This window comes from Maniola jurtina, chromosome 10 (genome assembly GCF_905333055.1).
Source record: "Maniola jurtina chromosome 10, ilManJurt1.1, whole genome shotgun sequence".
NCBI classification, from domain to species: domain Eukaryota; kingdom Metazoa; phylum Arthropoda; class Insecta; order Lepidoptera; family Nymphalidae; genus Maniola; species Maniola jurtina.
Window position 1 is genome coordinate 280,240 of NC_060038.1, and position 18,036 is coordinate 298,275.

General features: G+C 35.8%; 1 protein-coding gene across 1 annotated transcript in view; it reads right to left on the reverse strand.

Annotated features, from left to right (window-relative positions):
• LOC123869064 (collagen alpha chain CG42342) overlaps nt 1-11,061 on the reverse strand; it is a 255,617-nt gene extending 244,556 nt beyond the window's left edge. The window contains exon 1 of the mRNA XM_045911801.1: nt 10,274-11,061. Within this exon, the coding sequence (XP_045767757.1) occupies nt 10,274-10,652 (379 nt within the window). The 5' untranslated portion in view covers nt 10,653-11,061. The remainder of the gene's footprint in view (nt 1-10,273) is intronic.
• Between the last annotated feature and the right edge of the window lie 6,975 nt (nt 11,062-18,036).

Below are 18,036 nucleotides of genomic sequence, written 5' to 3' on the forward strand. Positions count from 1 at the left end.
TTTAATTTACCCCAAAGAAAATGAACGTTAAAAATTTTGATAGAATTTCGTCCCTTTTGTTATCTTAAAAGCTTTAAAATCCGCTTGAGTAATTTCATAAAATTATCTTTGAACATTAGACGAACCGAATAAGTTGACGCTTAGATATTTGTACCTTAACATAATCTGCCTTTTAAATTTTTTATAGTTGCTACTTGCTGGTTATTTTATCAGCAACGAAAAACTCGGCTAGGTGCGAGTAAACGTGCAATTATTTTGTTGCTTAAATTGTCTCCAACTGCAAAATATAATATTTTGTAATTGCATAATGTGATATGACTTCAAAGTTAGATTTTCGGTTTTTCCTTTACCTATATGTCGGTATGTGCTATAAGACATTGCTTCTTTCCTTTTATGCTGTAGGTCAACGGGAAGTACCTATACCCTATAGATTTTGATTCCTTGTGAGAGTCAAAATTTGGGGCACAAAGGTCCCTATCTTTTGACAGCGTTGACTTAGGATTTTTTCACAGCTCCAAGGGATTTTGGATCAAAAATATTTCATATTAATTTCAACTTGATAACTCCACGTGTTCCAAAGAGAAATGAAAAAAAAGACAGACAACGAAGTGTGATAAGGATTCCTTTTTCCATAAGAGGTACGAAACTCTAAAACTAGTTTTTACAACACTTTTACAACTTCAAACACATCAAAGCTAGAGCACCCTAGAGATAATAATCGTCCCCTAAAGGCACAATTTTAACAACACCTCGTCGCTTTTTAAACAAAATCATAAAATCGACGATAAGAACCCTGAGAACTGTGGCAACCTTAAACCCACTGCTTAAGGGCCTGCCGACATTATTCCTTTGAAAGTATTGTTATTCAACACCTATCTAGTCCTACAAATGACATCACAAAATTTTCAAAAAAATATGTACAATAGTTTGGTTAATGGTCTTTAGTTATTTAGAGTTATTTATTTAAATAATCGTTTATTACGATAAATACACGAATCTGATACAATAGTAGCTTCATTTAAGATCGTGTATCAACTTCTTTACCTGTGCAACCACGAAAGTAAATCTTACATTTAATAATAGGGAATATATATATGATACACTTTCGAAACGTATTTTATTCTATTTCGACATTCTTTATGAAAAATTCACATTTGGGTCAAATAATCCTAGTCGGCCCTGCGCGGGAGACGCGACGCATACGGCAGGCGCCCTTCAGACGTGGTGGATGTGCGCAATTTTTCCCGCCAATCGCTCTCGATTTACGAAAAATATTTTTTGTGTGATCTTATTGTAGCGAAATTATTATTTATAAATTATTGAATAAGGATGATTTGTTTTAGTTTTAAGAAACTTTTATCATCCAATATTAGTGAACTCCATAGTAAATAGGTACTTAGTAGTGTTTTTTAGTTATTTCGTTGTTTTAAATTGTGTTAGGTAGGTACGAAGGTATTATAGTCAAATATCAGGATGCCGAAAATATCTCGACTAAAACGATCCCAACTACAAAAGATTGAAAGCATGAAAATCGCGTAAGTACCTACTTATCTTCCCATATAACTATTATTACATAAAAATATTGTGCGGCACACTATTTTTTGGCCCGATCCCTGGAATTGAATCCGAAACCTCGTCACCCATAGTGGAACATTGAAACTCCTGACTAACTAGGTACTACTACTTACTATAAACGGTCGCGCCCCCGGCTTCGTACCTACGGCTTTTTTGAAAATAAATAAGTACAGCCTATGTCACTCAGGAATAATGGTAGCTTTCTACTGATGAAAGAATTTTCAAAATTGGATCAGTAGTTCCAGAGATTACTTCATACAAACTTTACTTCTTTATAATATGAATGAATAAACACACACCATTCCTTGTTTCGTCATTCATGTAAGCAGCTGGGCAAAATACTGTAAGTAGGTAAGTACTAAGTACCTACCTACCTACCGACACAGATTACAATAGTGGTCAAAACTTATTTATAAGTAGGTAGAGGTACCTATAATAGCACCCCATAGTACGCGACAAGTTGACATGGCAATCGGATAATGAGCCGCACATCACCCGCGCTATCCCGCACCGGGTTAGCGCGAGGGCTGTGCGGGTGAGTGGGACGTCCCCATCCCGATTGCCATGTCGACCTGATGCTAGTTATAATTACCTACCTCGACCTATCGCCGACTAAAGTTCGCGATAGGTCGAGATGGCAATTGGAATATGAGGCGGGGGGACGCCCCGCACACCTGCGCTCGCCCGCACCGCTCGCTAGTACGGGGACTGTGCGGGTGTGCGGGGTGTCTCCACCCCGATTGCCATCTCGATTTGTCGTGTACGATATACCTTCATAATATTGCAAATTGTACGATAGGTACATAGGTAGGTTACTAACAACAGATTCTTTGTTTACTTTTATTATTTTAGTTGTAGTTTACTCACGCCCCGAGGGTTCAGTACTCAGGTATTTTTTCGAAATTTTACACGATAAATCAAAAACTATTGTGCATAAAAATATATACGTAGTAAAGCCCTTTCACAATATTATGATACCCCACTTGTTATAAATAGTTACCTTTGAAATTTGAAAATACTAATTATTTCTTGATGGCATAAATTTTTAGGGTTACGTACCTCAAATGGAAAAACGGAACCCTTTTTTTGACCTATCTCATAGCCAGCGTTTGCAAATCTAAGCATACGTAGGGACTGACAGACGCGACTTTGTTTTATACTATGTAGTGATGACGCAGAGTTTTCGCGGCAGCTTATGAAAGTGGCAGAGGCGGCAAATAAATAAAAAAGACAGAATACCTTGAGCGTTTTTTACCCGACTATGGCAAAGCCGAAAGGAAGGGTTATGATTTTAGTAGTGTATGTATGTATGTATGTATGTATGTATGTATGTATGTATGTATGTATGTTTGTATCCAGATTCTGTGTGTTCCACCGTAGCGCCTAAACTATTGGGCCGATTTTGATGAATGAGGTGTCAATCGATTCGTTGTAAAGGCCCGGGTGGCATAGGCTATATTTCATACGAAAAAAATCGGCCAGATGGATGTATTGAATCTTACTCAAGACGATGCACTAAGCACCTATCTTGTTTCTTTCTTTTTAGTTTATTTTACTTGTACCAAGTCGAGTTCAAGTTGTCTCATTTTTCCGTAGTCGGGTTATAGTTTTTTCAACTTTTATTTAAAGCAAAACTTCTTTACCGGTTTCAGAAATAGTTAGTACTTAGTATATAGTACATAGTATTATGTCGAAATATATAGCCCTACTTATTAAGGCAAATTTTAGGGAAACCTGTAAATACATTACATAGTTTTGATTAATATTATCCCCGACTCGCACTTGACCGGTTTTTTTCTTATTGGATCTATCTATACATCTTTGGTGATTTTGTAATTTAATCGATATATTTATTACCTACCTACTTGCAAACAAACGAGGAGTTATTTCACGAGGCGTGAAGAAGCCAGGAAAGTTTTGTTTCAGTTTGTTAGCTTTTCAAAATTTATTTCTCAAGAATTATCTATATCTATACTAATAAATAAAATTGGAGTGTCTGTCTGTAATTTCGAAATAACTACCTCATATTAAGCTCATATGGTTATTTGAACGATACCATAACTGAATCACACGTTTTTAAAATTTTTGTCTGTCTGTCTGTCTGTCTGTCTGTCTGTCTGTTTGAAAAGGCTAATCTTTGGAACGGCTGAACCGATTTTGACGGGACTTTCACAGGCAAGTAGAGGATTGACCAGGGCGTAAAATAGGCTACTTTTTTAACCGACTTTCAAAAAGGGAGTTGTGTTTTTGTACCTATGTACACCGAAATCTCCGAGATTTCTGAACCGATTTGCGTCATTTCTTTTTTAATCGATAGAGGAACTTTGCGACATTGTTTCATAAAAAATTTGGAGTCCAACTCCTCAATCCTGATGCTGCAGGGGATCTGACCAATCCACGCGGGCGAAGCTGCGGGCATCAGCTAGTTTTAAAATAAAAGTAATGAAACAGATATTTGACCCATTCGACGTCACACGATCTCTTCCGGGCAGCCATCTTCAATCAATTTGTACAAATACGGCTGCATGACGGTTTTTAAATAAATAAATAAATAAAAATATTTTATTTCAGACAGTAATTATATGTCCATAATTAATTCTACACAAATTAAATTACGTAAATTAAAAGTAATATTAAAATGTAATAATTAAAGTTTAAATTATAAAAAAAAAAATTATAATAATTTTTAAGCCAGTCTCGTTCCGACTCGAGACTGAATGACTATTAAACGCTTTTGTGTTTAGGTCGCCATTTTGATTAAGTGATTGCAAAATCAAGTGCATTCTGATCAAATTAATATTGCAGTTAGGTTATTTAAAAGATCAAAACTCTTGATAAGCTTCTACGCGAACATTTTAATAACTTATAAAATTATCTAAATTATTGTTGCCCTTAGGGCTTTCACATCTAAATTGACTTCTGAATTCTTTTAAGTGTAGGTATTTTGTAAATTTATTCATAACTCACAATCTGCACTCTCACTCGGCACTGTGGTCAAAGTTATGAGTGAAATTTAAAAATAAAATAAAAATATCTAAATCACTGATTAATTTTTTGAATCAGATTTAATTTTCAGTAACAAGTTAAATAATTTTCTGTGTTAAAATAAACTGATGAAAATCACTAATACTGCCTCACTTTTATAATACCAAACATATTCTATTTTCATATATTTTATTCATTCATAAATTTAATAATAAAAAATATATACTTTTTATTACCCCTACAAAACCATTTTTATTTCTCACCAACCATCCTTGTGTATAAATTCAATTAATCCAGTTTGTTAACATGATCTTATTTATATACCTATTGCATTTAAGTGGGAGGTCCTGGGTTCGATATCAAGCCCCCGATCGAGTCAGTATTTTACAATTTCCAAATTGGCTCAGGTCTGAACTCTGAACGGGTAGGACACTGGTTTACATATTATTATCCTTTACCCTTTCTAGGGTTGCGGACCTTAAAAGGAAAAACGGAACCCTTATAGGATCTCTTTGTTGTCTGTCTGTCCATCTGTCCGTCTGTCCGTCTGTCCGTCGTGTCTGTCAAGAAACCTATAGGGTACTTCCCGTTGACCTAGAGACATGAAACTTGGCAGGTAGGTAGGTCTTATAACACAAGTACAGGAATAAATCTGAAAACCCCAAATTTGGTTACATCGTTTGAAAAAAAATTAAATGTGCTTTGATTTTCAAATTAAGGTAACTATACCAAGTGGGGTATCATATGAAAGGGCTTTACCTGTAAATTATAAAACATATTTTTATGAATAACAGTTTTTGATATATCGTGCAAAATGTTGGAAAAAATACCCGAGTACGGAACCCTAAGTGCGTGAGTCTGACTCACACTTGGCCGGTTTTTTCAAATATCAATTGACGGATAAAACTTAAATGGCAAGCACTTTCTTAAATTTTATACATTATAGCACGATTCAATATTGACTCTGAATGTAGTCTTAGTAAAGTCAAAGTACGCTTCACATCGTCACTTACTACCTACTGCTATTTACCAGGTGAGATAGCAAACAAGTGCTAATTTATAATTGAATAAAAAATATTAATTCAGGTCTTTTACGATATCAACACACATTAAATTTTCTCCATTGCCGCTTCTAACACGCTTTTGCTCTATGGAAAAAAAACCAACCGAGTGCGAGTCAGACTCGCGCACCGAGGGTCCCGTACTCGGGTATTTTTTTCAATTTTGCATAATAAATCAATCACTATTATGCATAATAAAAAAAAACCCCCACCAATACTAAAAAATAAAAAATAATTTAATTTTTATCGAACATATTAGAGTAAAATGTAGTTCTATAGTATCATTTTTTGGATAGTAAATTAAATTGCTTTTACTATTTAGTGTTGGTGGTTTTTAAGTTTTTTATCTATTTTTAGGGTTAAGAAAAAACGGAACCCATAAAGGATCACTTTGTTGTCTATCTGTCCGTCCGTCCGTCGTGTCTGTCAAGAAAACCTATGGGGTACTTCCTGTCGACCTAGAATCATGAAATTTGGAATTTTGAATGAATATTTTTTTTGTGATGTAACCTCAAATTCAAGGTTTTCGGATTTATTCCTTTATACTTGTACTATAAGACCTACCTACCAGCCCAATTTCATGATTTTAGATCTACGGGAAGTACCCTATGGATTTTCTTGACAGACACGACAAACGGACACACAAACAGATAGACAGACGGTCAGACAACAAAGTGTTCCCAGAAGGGTTCCGTTTTTCCTTTTGAGGCACGGAACCCTAAAAAGCTAAGCGCATCGGTGCTATGTCGTTTCTTTTTTCGCCAATGTTGAGGTTGTTAATTTGGTTGACCTGTAGCCGTAGTACAGTTTACCGCCACTAGATGGCGGTAAAAATTAAAGTAAATTAATGTCGAGGTGTAGAGGGGCGAGAGGGAACCAAATGCTCGAGGCCATTCGAAACTTGGAGCGTCTTAAACCCGACCACTCAAGGAGGCGTCCAATAAACACAGCATTAAAGTAAGCCGCAGTAAAAAAGGCATTTCTGTATTAAGGGGAGTTAAAGGTGCCTGTTAACTACACGATTTAGCTCTTAGAATTAGCCGCAGGTTGATCGGGATTGTAGGCAGGCTCAGACACAAAGCGTTTTAAAGAGCTAGTTAATTACTACTTATAATCCACAGTAATGGGCTGGATGGCGCTTGTAATATTTTGTCCTTTTACAAGTTTCATAAATCAAATAAGTTTTAAGTGATATTGTGAAAAGGTGGATACTAAAACACGTATTCACTCAGCTGAAGTTTGTTGTAAGCGTTGTAAAGGCATCACACTAATATTATAAAGGCGAAAGTTTGTATGTGTGTGTGTGTGTGTGTGTGTGTGTGTGTGTGTGTGTGTGTATGTTTGTTACTCCTTCACGCAAAAACTACTGGACGGATTGGGCTGAAATTTAGAATGGAGATAGATTATACTCTGGATTAGCACATAGGCTACTTTTTATCCCGGAAAATCAAAGAGTTCCCACGGGATTTCGAAAAACCTAAATCCACGCGGGCGAAGTCGCGGGCATCGGCTAGTAAAAAATAAAAATATCTTGCATCTCGGATATAGGCTATTTTTCGACCTGGAAATCAATCAGTTCAAGACAAATTAAATATGCGTGGACAAAGTCGCGGACTTCACCTATTCAGTACAGAGATAGTTTGCATCTCGGAGATGGATATGCGCTAATTTTAATCCCAGGAACGCCAGTAGTTGGGTAAAAAAAACTTTTCATTAGCAGCCGGCCTTATAAAAACTTAAAAATAAGTATCACCCCGTATTTGCACCATCCGGGATGATTTATCATTTTTTCGATCAGCCTGCGGGCGGCTGTGATAACTATGGGGTTAGTGACAGCTTTCACCCCGGATTAACTCGGTATTGCGGCGGAAAAAATTTAATAGCTTTTTTCGGCCTTTTTGACCCACCTTCAATACTATGGGGTTCTTCTTGCTATTGAACTTGTGAAGTGAGGTGAAAGTAAGGGTACGTTTTTGATCGAAGGTAAAAAATAAGAGTGTAAATTATTATGATTATATAAAGTCACTCAGCGGGCGATAGATATATGCTTGCAGTTTCATGTATAGTATAGCTAGTGCCATAAACTAAGTCATCGATACGATTTAAGCACATATTTTAGCAGAATATTTTAATAGAATTGTTCGCACCGTTATAAAATAAAGCACATTTGTCAAATTCCAATAATTACGATTCGTCGCGTATGAATACAGTTATTCATCGGCATGCATTGTGTTTGGAGCCGGCAATTGCGCCCCATGTCCCATCATTAATGATATAAATAACACCGACGCTGCGTGAATGCAAAGTGCCATTGAGGTAGTGTGATCAAATATAACTTCTAAAACAATGAATTCAATATATATACACGTATATTGTTTCGCGTATTGATTAACATTTTAAAAAACTTGTGTCTTATCAAAATTATTATTTTGAGATGAGCGATTTGGTCTTTACTACGAGGCTCATTGTTAGCGGTCATGTCTTGGATTTATATGTAATTACTGGCAACACGCACTGTTCGAAGACAATGATCTTCAAGCACTGAGGAATTTTGGACAAGAAGACATCTTAAAGCTTCTCGAACGCTGGACACCTACTCGTTAACTACTTACTACACTTAACTTAAAACTTCCACGCTTCGTTAAATTGTCTATCATAGCGACTCTGTTTTCTTTTAATGCCTGACATAATCCCAGCATTTTTCTTATCCAGATTCCACACTGTTTTCCTTACCCGAAAAATTCATGGTAATGCTATATTTTATGCAGGTTGCATAGCAATATGTCGGAAGAATTTTTGGCATCGTATTCGTTTGTGTACCTAACCTCCAACCTACATTGGAGCAGCGTGAATAAATCTTTCCTCAAGTGGGATTATCTTTCTAGCAGAGGCGTTTTCTGCAGTGGAACATTAAACTGCTTAAAAAATTGCGAGCTTTTTATAAAGTTTTGGAGCAACAAAAGATACTCCACGGACGCATTTAAAAACCACAGAAAGCTTTTTAAAAAATCAACTTCGCATTCGCTACATATCCCACCGCATTACGCGAAAGAGAACAAAAACAGATCCGAGCAGACTTTTCAACAAGCACGTCCAAATGAAAGGCTTTCACCGAACGGGCAAATATTGATAAAGTTGATCGGTTTTAATAGTTATTTACCGTGGCATTGAGATGAGGTAAATACTGGTGTATTTGCTTGTCGATTCAATTTGTCCGGTTCCAACCAACTCCAATATTTATCTTTGGACCTTACTTAGGCCTATTGCATACGATGGACGGCTCTTTTTAGTAGAATTTGCTTACTGAACGGTGACAGAGCATTGGCATATCGTAAGAGCTCTAATCTGACCTTAAGTACAAAAAAATATTTTTGAATTTTTTAAAACGCAAAGTAGAGTAAGAATAGATTGCAAATAGTCAGGTAGTCACACATTTTTGCAAAATATAATATTATATCGATCACCCATTTCTGCCAAACATAAGCTGCTTGCGACGAAGTCACAGTGAAATTGCTTTTTTCAGAATATTTTTTTCGTAAATATACTTTTGTCTTTCTATCTAGGCTCTAGAGCAAATAGGAAAAATAAGCTTTAAAATGGGAAAGAGAACTTCGTGTTCAACTACTCAATAAAATATCTTACGTAAGTATTTTTCGGAGTTTTGTGGGATCGATATCAGTCTTTTGTCTGTGTCCGTCCTTAGTTGGAATATACTTAGCAGTGGCAGGTATTTGCGTAGAGCGTTCAATGGACACTTATTATGTTTTATTGATAGTGATAATATTGGGACAGACGTATTTATTTATTTGTGTTTAGAAACTGGTCAATTGAGACGTGATAGTTAGTCAACACGGGAGAAATTTTTCATACTTGAATTGCGACATTCAATAGATTGTTATGTTATGTTTTGTTAAAACCATCAAATTATTTATAAAGTATTCAGTTGAACACATCTCTAACTAAATTGTCAGGTTTAAGTATGGTCCCGTCATTTATCCCACAGAATAAAGTGAAAATGACGGCAGCAATTTTAGTTCAGTTCATTTATATTAGGTTAGAAATTTTGTAAAACCAAATTAAGTAGCAACGGCGGGACTATTAGATACTAATATTTTGAATGTTGTAGCTACAACTATACATACAAGACGTGATTAAAGTGTATTGAAATTTCATGAAACAAAAGAAGTTTAAAGTTTTAACCAATTTTTGAAGAATATAGAAATGTTTCGGCGATTTACCCCTTCTAACGTTTTCACGATTTTTAAGTAAATCAAATTTCCCAAAAATGGTGATGATTCTAAAAGATTTATTATAGTAGATTCATCATCTGTTTAAAGTTCCTTAAAAGTAGATACAAACATTATAGGAATATTATACAAACAAACTAGTTATATCTTACATAATTAATTAAAACCTTATTTCTCTAAGTCGTTATAGAATTTCAACATGTTTTTGAATACTAACGTATTATCTACACTTTAAGTAAAACTAAATCATCTTTATTGCATTTGTTAAAAACTACTAAATAACTTCTGAGGAACTGATTTATAGACCTTAACACACAACTTAATTTTTTTGTTAAATATGTCAGCTTAGGTAACTTAACTTTCGCAAATTATCTATACCGGTTTCCTTTATTCGACAAGGCTTACCTGATGGACAAATGCAGTCACCATAGTCCCGGATACTCCGCCTCGGCCTCCAGTAGCTCGGCGGCCGCGCCAGCACCTCCCTCCGCAGCCTCTCCACCAGCGGCTGTTGCGGCTCCAGCACCGCACTGCGCAGCGCCAGGTGCTGCTCCTCCAGCAGCGACAGCCTGTCCTGGAGACCGTGCTGCTTGTACAGGCTGTACCCGCTCGAGATCAGGCTCATGGCACACGCACACCATAACACAACACAGTACAGCCACGGGTCCCCTGGACATCTTTCACATTTCTCCCATTTCTTCTTCTCCTTCTTTTCTTCTTTTTGGTTCTTCTCTGGGGAATTTTTCCCCGGAGGTTTCCCCCCTACTCCTCCTTTGAATATCATGGCTGCGTTGAGATCATGTAGTTTGGAATGTCACCATTTTCGCAAACAGGGTTTATTTCGCGGAAGCACTAACAACGCATCCTACTTGCGTAAATCCTCCAAATTTGCGATATCGTAAATCTCACCCCTGAATTAAAATTGAATCTCAAAAATTTTCAGTGGAAAATCTCTAACTTTTCAGACACAATGGATACGACGCGGTTTCACGTTCATCACAAATCTTAAAATTTTTGACAGAAAATCTCACTTTTTTTCGAAAATTACGAGTTTTATGATTTTTTCTAATTCAAATTTCAATTTCAGCTCGTGAATTCGCAGTTTTTTTATTCAAATCGTTGGGAGATCGTATTCAGGTACGATGGCACGCGAGAGTGCGAGGGGAACGCAGCTACGTCCTTCCCTGCAGACAGGCGGCACGCCACTGGTTCTACATAGAATTCTCTGTATTGTAGAGTTGATGCGACAGAAGCTTGGGAACAAGTTGCCGGTTTTGGAAATATTTTCTTGTTCTAATAAAAAAGGATATTTCTATATGATTGGAATGAATCCTGTTAAACAAGTGTGGCAATTTATTACAATCTTGAGCTATGTTGTAGTTATTAAAATTCCTTTCTAGCCTTTTCCAAGTAGGATTAATTTTTCGGGAGCTTTTGTAAAGCTTGTCGGAATCTCAAGATACACCTAATATAAAAAAACGAGTTTTTGTTTTAATCACTGTTATGAGTTTTGGTACACCACACCAAATCTCTACATTTTGTGTAATTATATGTATTCTAGTTTAGTTTGGATAATTTAGATGATAAATCTACATTAAGTTAAGTTAATCTAAATAATTCTATCCAATATTAGATGATAATGTTGATGAGACTAAAAATATTAATAAGATTAAGATAATGTTGGGTACATTATCTTAATCTTATTAATGTTTTTAAAAATATATAAATAAATTATTTTAACAAATAGAATGCAATAAAAACTTATATGTAATGAATTTTTGTCTAAACTCTAAGAAGTTTTGGTCTTCATAAACATAATATGCCAGCAGATCAATAATAAAATAGAGCTCTTGCGTGCTGATGAATTCTATTATTCTATGTTATTGATACATTTTAGAGATAGTTTTGGCGATTTTGGAAAAAGACAGTTGAAATTTTTTATTTTTTATCAAATGGGTAAGTATTAATTATAATAATTAACAATTCTACAAAATGAACTTAAAACTAAAATAATTTAAATTAAATCTAAAACCTCATCGGGACCAATAATGACCTGCTAACTTCCGGCAGCAGGTCATATTCGACTAAAGCAAAGTTTTCGTACTATTGAAATAGTATTTAGATCTTTGAATTTAGGTAAAAGGTTTTAGTTGCAATATGGACTTTGACTATTTTTATACCAGATTAGGTGCCCATGCAGGCAGTTACGCGTATGATCGATGCTCAGTGGGAAGCTGCGTATTGCATCGCAACTCACGCAGAAAGAGGGACTGTGAGAGGGAACTCTCTAGTTGTGCGGACTGATTAGATTCAAGATAATAATATTAAATGGTCGCATGACCAGTGTAAACCAGACTTGGATCTAACGGGGATTGTTTATCTAATCCGAAAGTAAAAGCTTCAATTTCAATAAAGTAACTGACCAAAAGTAAGTAGATCAACCTTTTAGTATCATACTAAATTAAATTTTATATCTAATATTTAGGTGTATAATATTATGTGTAAAAATACGTTGTCTATTTTTGACACCAAATCTGGCAAAGTAGTGAAAGAATAGATAGAATTAATTCAGAAGTTCAGATTAATGACTAAAAGATGAAACCACGATAATATTATGACAGTTGGCATACTATTTATACAAAAATGCAATAAATAAAATGAAATTCTCAAATGAAATCATCAGCATCAACGTTTAATAAAGAGTAAAACCTGTAAAAAAAAAATAGAAATTCTTAATAAAGAATATTCATCTTTAGATAAAAAATAACAACCTCAAGCAGGTGGAACTTTAAAAAGTAATAATTGTTGAAAAAAATACCATAGTCGAATTAACGTATCAAATTTCTCATAAACAAATTGTATTTTATAACATAACCCTCAACGTCTCACAGATCTGTATCAGCATTAATTAAATTTGTACGGAATGAAAAAGGCAGAGATATTTTTTAGGGGATAGGTCAATTAATCTCTTTAATAGAGTCATTAAGAACCCATGTGGCAGCCGCAGGCGCCGCTAGTGGCCTGAGAAAAAAAACTCATAGACCTTAGCTGTAGTATCATAAAGTTTTACCAACTAATAACATTACAGAATAGTGTCTACCTATACTTTCTCTATCTCTTTTTTTTCTTTTAATATTAAGTACACTAGTAATTAAGGAATACACGAAATTAGATAGGTACTTCATGATCTACATAAAAAGAAACAAACCGTTCTTATGCTAATGGTATTTCTAATTTCTGAGTGTTATAATTTTGACTAGAGAACAATATTACAATATATTTTGTTTTTCTTTATTCGCTTATAAGGCGATATTGAAAGACTTTCCTTGTGCATGAAAAGCGTTATCTTTTGCGTGATATTTTTAGATAAATTAATTCAACCACAAAATATCGTCGCTTTTAGTTTTAGCACCACGTAAGTCAAAATTAGCTATTAAATAAGAGAGCTAATAAAACTTACTTTGTTCAAATTTCCAGAAGTCTGTGTTATTTGATAAAACGATGTATCTGTCAAATGGCTTCGAAATGTACGTGGTTTTAGAATTTACGCGACGATCAGGACATCGAATCACAAAATGTAATTATATTGTTTCATAAACAGACAGACTCAGTAGCCCTAATTAGTGAAAATACAAAATAAATCCTCCCGACCATTAAATATTACAAACCATCAGAGATGGAACCATCCCACAAACACCCGTCGTTATCAATATCTAAATGGGCATTTCTAAAATTTGACTCGTGTTGCTACGCCCATCCGCGGTCCAATGTATGGGCCTTTAATTAGACTCATAAAAGCTCTAAGCCATAAATACTTTCGGTGGGAGCTTTATCTAAAGCCAATAAATCTGGGTTTGGATATTTTCATAACTATAATCGTCCCAACTCCGAATCCAACGTGGCTGGGCAGCGTTTGGGAAGCTTTGAGATGTCTTCTCGTTCAAAATTCCTAAGTGCTTGAAGACCAAAGTCTTCGAACAGTGTGTGTTGCCAGTGCTGACATAATATGGACCCGAGACATGGACGCTAACTATGGGCCTCATAAGAAAGCTCAGAGTTACTCAGCAGGCGATGGAAAGAGCTATAGTTGGAGTTTCTCTACCTACGTGATTAAATCGGAAATGAGAAGATCTGTACGAGAAGAATTCAAACAGATTATGAGAAAAACTTGTTTCTTGTTGAAGTGCTACTTATTAAATTTATTATTAATTTAACACCAACGTAGGTACCTGTATTTTCTCAATCTGTGAAAATAAATAAATTTTAGTTTCTCCTAACTTTGGTTTTACGACTCGATTTAGATAATGTTATGTTTTCTCAATATTCCAACCTCGTTGTTTGGATCGTGGTTTCAACGGGACTGATATTGTGAGACTGTGCGCTTCTCGCTTAGTTTGTAATCCCTATCTAATAGAAACATTATTATCGTACAAATACTAAGTTTCTCTCTTCAATGTTTAATCTATTGTCCGTCAATCAAACAGTACCTAGCTCTGTAGTATGTATGTATGTATGTCCGTACATTTGTGACTCCATCACGATCATTCTACAGGTCACGATTTATCCAACTTCTATACTTTTGGTACTTTGGTACGTCTCGAAAACTTTGATAACTTCCGGGAGTTTCTATTTTATAATGTTTTAGTGAAATGAACCTATAGTCACTAGTTTTAGAGTTGTACGTACAATGCGTAAAAAATGGAATTAGAAGCACTGCCTGCATGATAATTAAATGTTTTTCTTGATAAAAACACACCATCAAAGCGCCCTATCTATTCCCTCACACTAAAAATCCGACGGAACAGCAATCCGACACGATCGGGGAGAGATCAGGTACAAACCAATGGTTTAAGTGTTTTGCAAGGCATGGAATACTACACCGCAAACTATTCCGTTAGTTTTAAGTGCGACCAAGTACAAAATGAACAAGACAAGAGTTTTTTTTTTCACTATATGAAGATCATTAATTCTGGACTAATATGTAGTGATTTTAGAATTACGTAACAAACCTTATAGCAGGCTATTGATATTAAGCCTTGATAAACCCATTAGTTTAGAAGCTGCTGTCTCTTATTGGAACTGAACAATCTCGTAGGTACAAACTAGGAAAACAGAAAGGCCAAAGACCTTTTCGAAATCGTCATGGCTTAATGCCATAACCATGTTCCACATCAGCTTACCTTAAACCTAATGCACTTAGTTAATCCGCTGTAATTGCCTATTAACCTGTCCATTGTTTGATGTCAATAAGACAGGAAAACATCCGGACAGTGTCCTATTATGTCCTATTAGCTCGAGTGAGGCGATTACATGATGCATACGTGATATACATATTATTACTGAAGTGGACCATAATGTAATGACTTGTCAAATATAGCCTGACGTCCGCCTCCTATTCATATGGTCGGAGATTCGATCCAGGGCACGTAAATTTCGAAGCCGTGTGTCGTGTTAAGCAATTAAATGTCACTTGCTTTAACGGTGAAGGAAAATATCATGAAAAAGTTGCATGCGTGAGACTTCTCCATAAGGTTTTCAAAGGTGTGTGAAATCTACCAAATCGCACTTGGCCAGCGTGATAGATTATGGCCTAAACCCTTCTCATTCTGAGAAGAGACCCGTGCTTAGTAGTGTGCCGGTGATGGGTTGATTATGATGATATGATGATGATGATGATGATCACTATAACTTTCACTATGGCAACCGCGATTTTTTGCGAACTTTTGCTGTGCTTTTTGCTGTTATATTCGATGATAGAATAAATAAGTATGTAAATGTCTTTGATTTGGTACCTATATCAATGGTGCAAAACTAGAGGTCCGTCAAGTGATTATGAAAACCAAACGAGTGTCAGGGGAAATCCGAAGCGAACCAATTGTTCCGACTCAAGTCAAACAGTCGTAAACTTCGACTATTCCCTTTTATTTGGAAGTAAAAGTATTATAGTGGGCTATATAAATTCAGATTGGCATCTTATCCGCTGGAGGGGTTTCTTTAAGTGCTCTATATCTTCAATGCTATATCCACATCCAAACTAATATTATAAATGCAAAAGTATGTCTGTCTGCTAGCCTTTCACGGGTCACCCGTTCATCCAATCTTGACAAAATTAGGCACAGAGAAAGCTTGCGTTCCGAGAAGGTTCATAATATAGACTACTTTTGGTATCGGAAAATCAAACAGTTCCCAAGGGATTTTGAAAAACATAAATCCACACGGACGGACTCGCCGATATCATCTAGTCATCTACGAAATTCCCGAAAATAATGAATTAATGTATATTCATTCAAGTAAGAAACAATCGTTGCTTCGTATTACCTTATGCCTATAAATCACTAGGCACATAATCAAGCAATACACTAGCGATGTACCATGATTGCTACTTTTAAATCATTTGGTGAAATTTTATTATTTTTCTTCACGTCGATTTCACAGGCGATTTTTCACGGAAGTTAACTTTTTAATTTTTGCACTCATAAAACTAGGTTTTATTAATTTAAATAATAATTATCATGAAGATCAATATTTGCAGGTTAATTTTCATGAAAAGTGATTTTTTCGTGAAACGTAGCGAAGGATTGTTTACCACAATCTGCATTAATTGAACTAGATATTTTCTTTTTCTAATATGCGGGATGTTTTCACTCGTGCGCTCTTTAGCTCGGGTCAATAGCCGTAACGTGACAATAAAGCGGGATTAAATGTGATCAAATTTTCAAAGTAAGACTTTTGCTTCGTGTATATTGACAGGCTACTTTAACTAAAATAGCAAGTGTTACATATGAAATCGCTTTTCACATGACTTTTCACATGCTATTTGTAAAATGGTCCACCCTAAAACACACTAGGTATTAACCTGAGAATCATAGTTTCATAATCACTGTATGAGTACCAGCTAAGCTGACTTTAGCTCGTAATTCGAATGCCCCCCGCGGCTGTTTCCTTCAGCATAGCATTAAGCTGTCACGGGATAGGTTAGGGTAATTTAATATTCTATTATCTCAAATGCCAGCGGTCTAAATAAACACAATACCGCAGTAATAATGGCGCAGCTTAGCGATCATACAGTTCACCACTCTTTTATGCTATACTAGACGATGCCCGCGACTTCGTCCGCGTGGATTTAGGACTTTTAAAAATCCCTGGGTCCTTTGATTTACCGGGATAAAAAGTTTCCTATGGCAATTTCCTGGACGCAAGCCACCTCTGTACCAAAACTCATACAAATCGGTTAAACAGATGGTTCTTTGAAAACCCCGTAGGAAATTTTTGATTTCCTGGGATAAAATGTAGCCTATGTCCGTCCTCGGGATGTAAGCTTACTCTATATCAAATTTCATCAAAATCGGTATTGGCCTCTTGGGCCGTCAAAAACTAACAAACAGACAGACTGACACACTTTCGTATTTCAAAGCCTCCCACCAGACCAGACCAGAAATTTAGAAATTCGATATAGAATCGAACCCGGGACTTCCCACTAATACGACCACAGTGCTCTTACCACTGCGCGAGGGAGATCCTCAAATCCCTGATGTAATAAATTTTCCGAACTGTAATGGTTGCTGAACGGTGGCACAATACAGTCAGTAATATCCAAGATGGCATGAATATTCATGGAGTTTTAGATTGAAAATCATTCTCAACGAATAACAAAGCAAATAATGCTAAAAACATGGTTAGGTCGGGTATTGGTCACAAACAAAACAAACCAATATTTTAAGTAAACAAGAAAAGTTAGGAGCACCCGTTTTGACGACCCATTGTAAACCAGCCATGCCCGGCCCCTTTTTGACCTCTTTATCAAGTTCCTGGGTTCAATTCCTGGTTTTCGCGAGTGCGTACGACTTCATACAATTTCCATATGTCACAATTTTGTGGAAAAAATCGCGCGCTGGCGCTTGCCCTTAAATGGCAGATCTCTTGGAGACTACGTATAATTTTTTATACAATATAAAACGAGCAACTGCTGAGTTTCTTGCCGGCTTTTTCATTGGCACAAGTTGTTTGACCTGAAATATTACATTTAGTTTCCTAATACCTCATCACAATCAACATTAGGCTTGAAAAAGAATAAAAAGCGGATTTTGGAGTACTTAGGGATATGTTAGGATTATTACCATCGTCAATCAAGGTCAATCCATCTGCAGACTTACAACTGTGCACAGGTA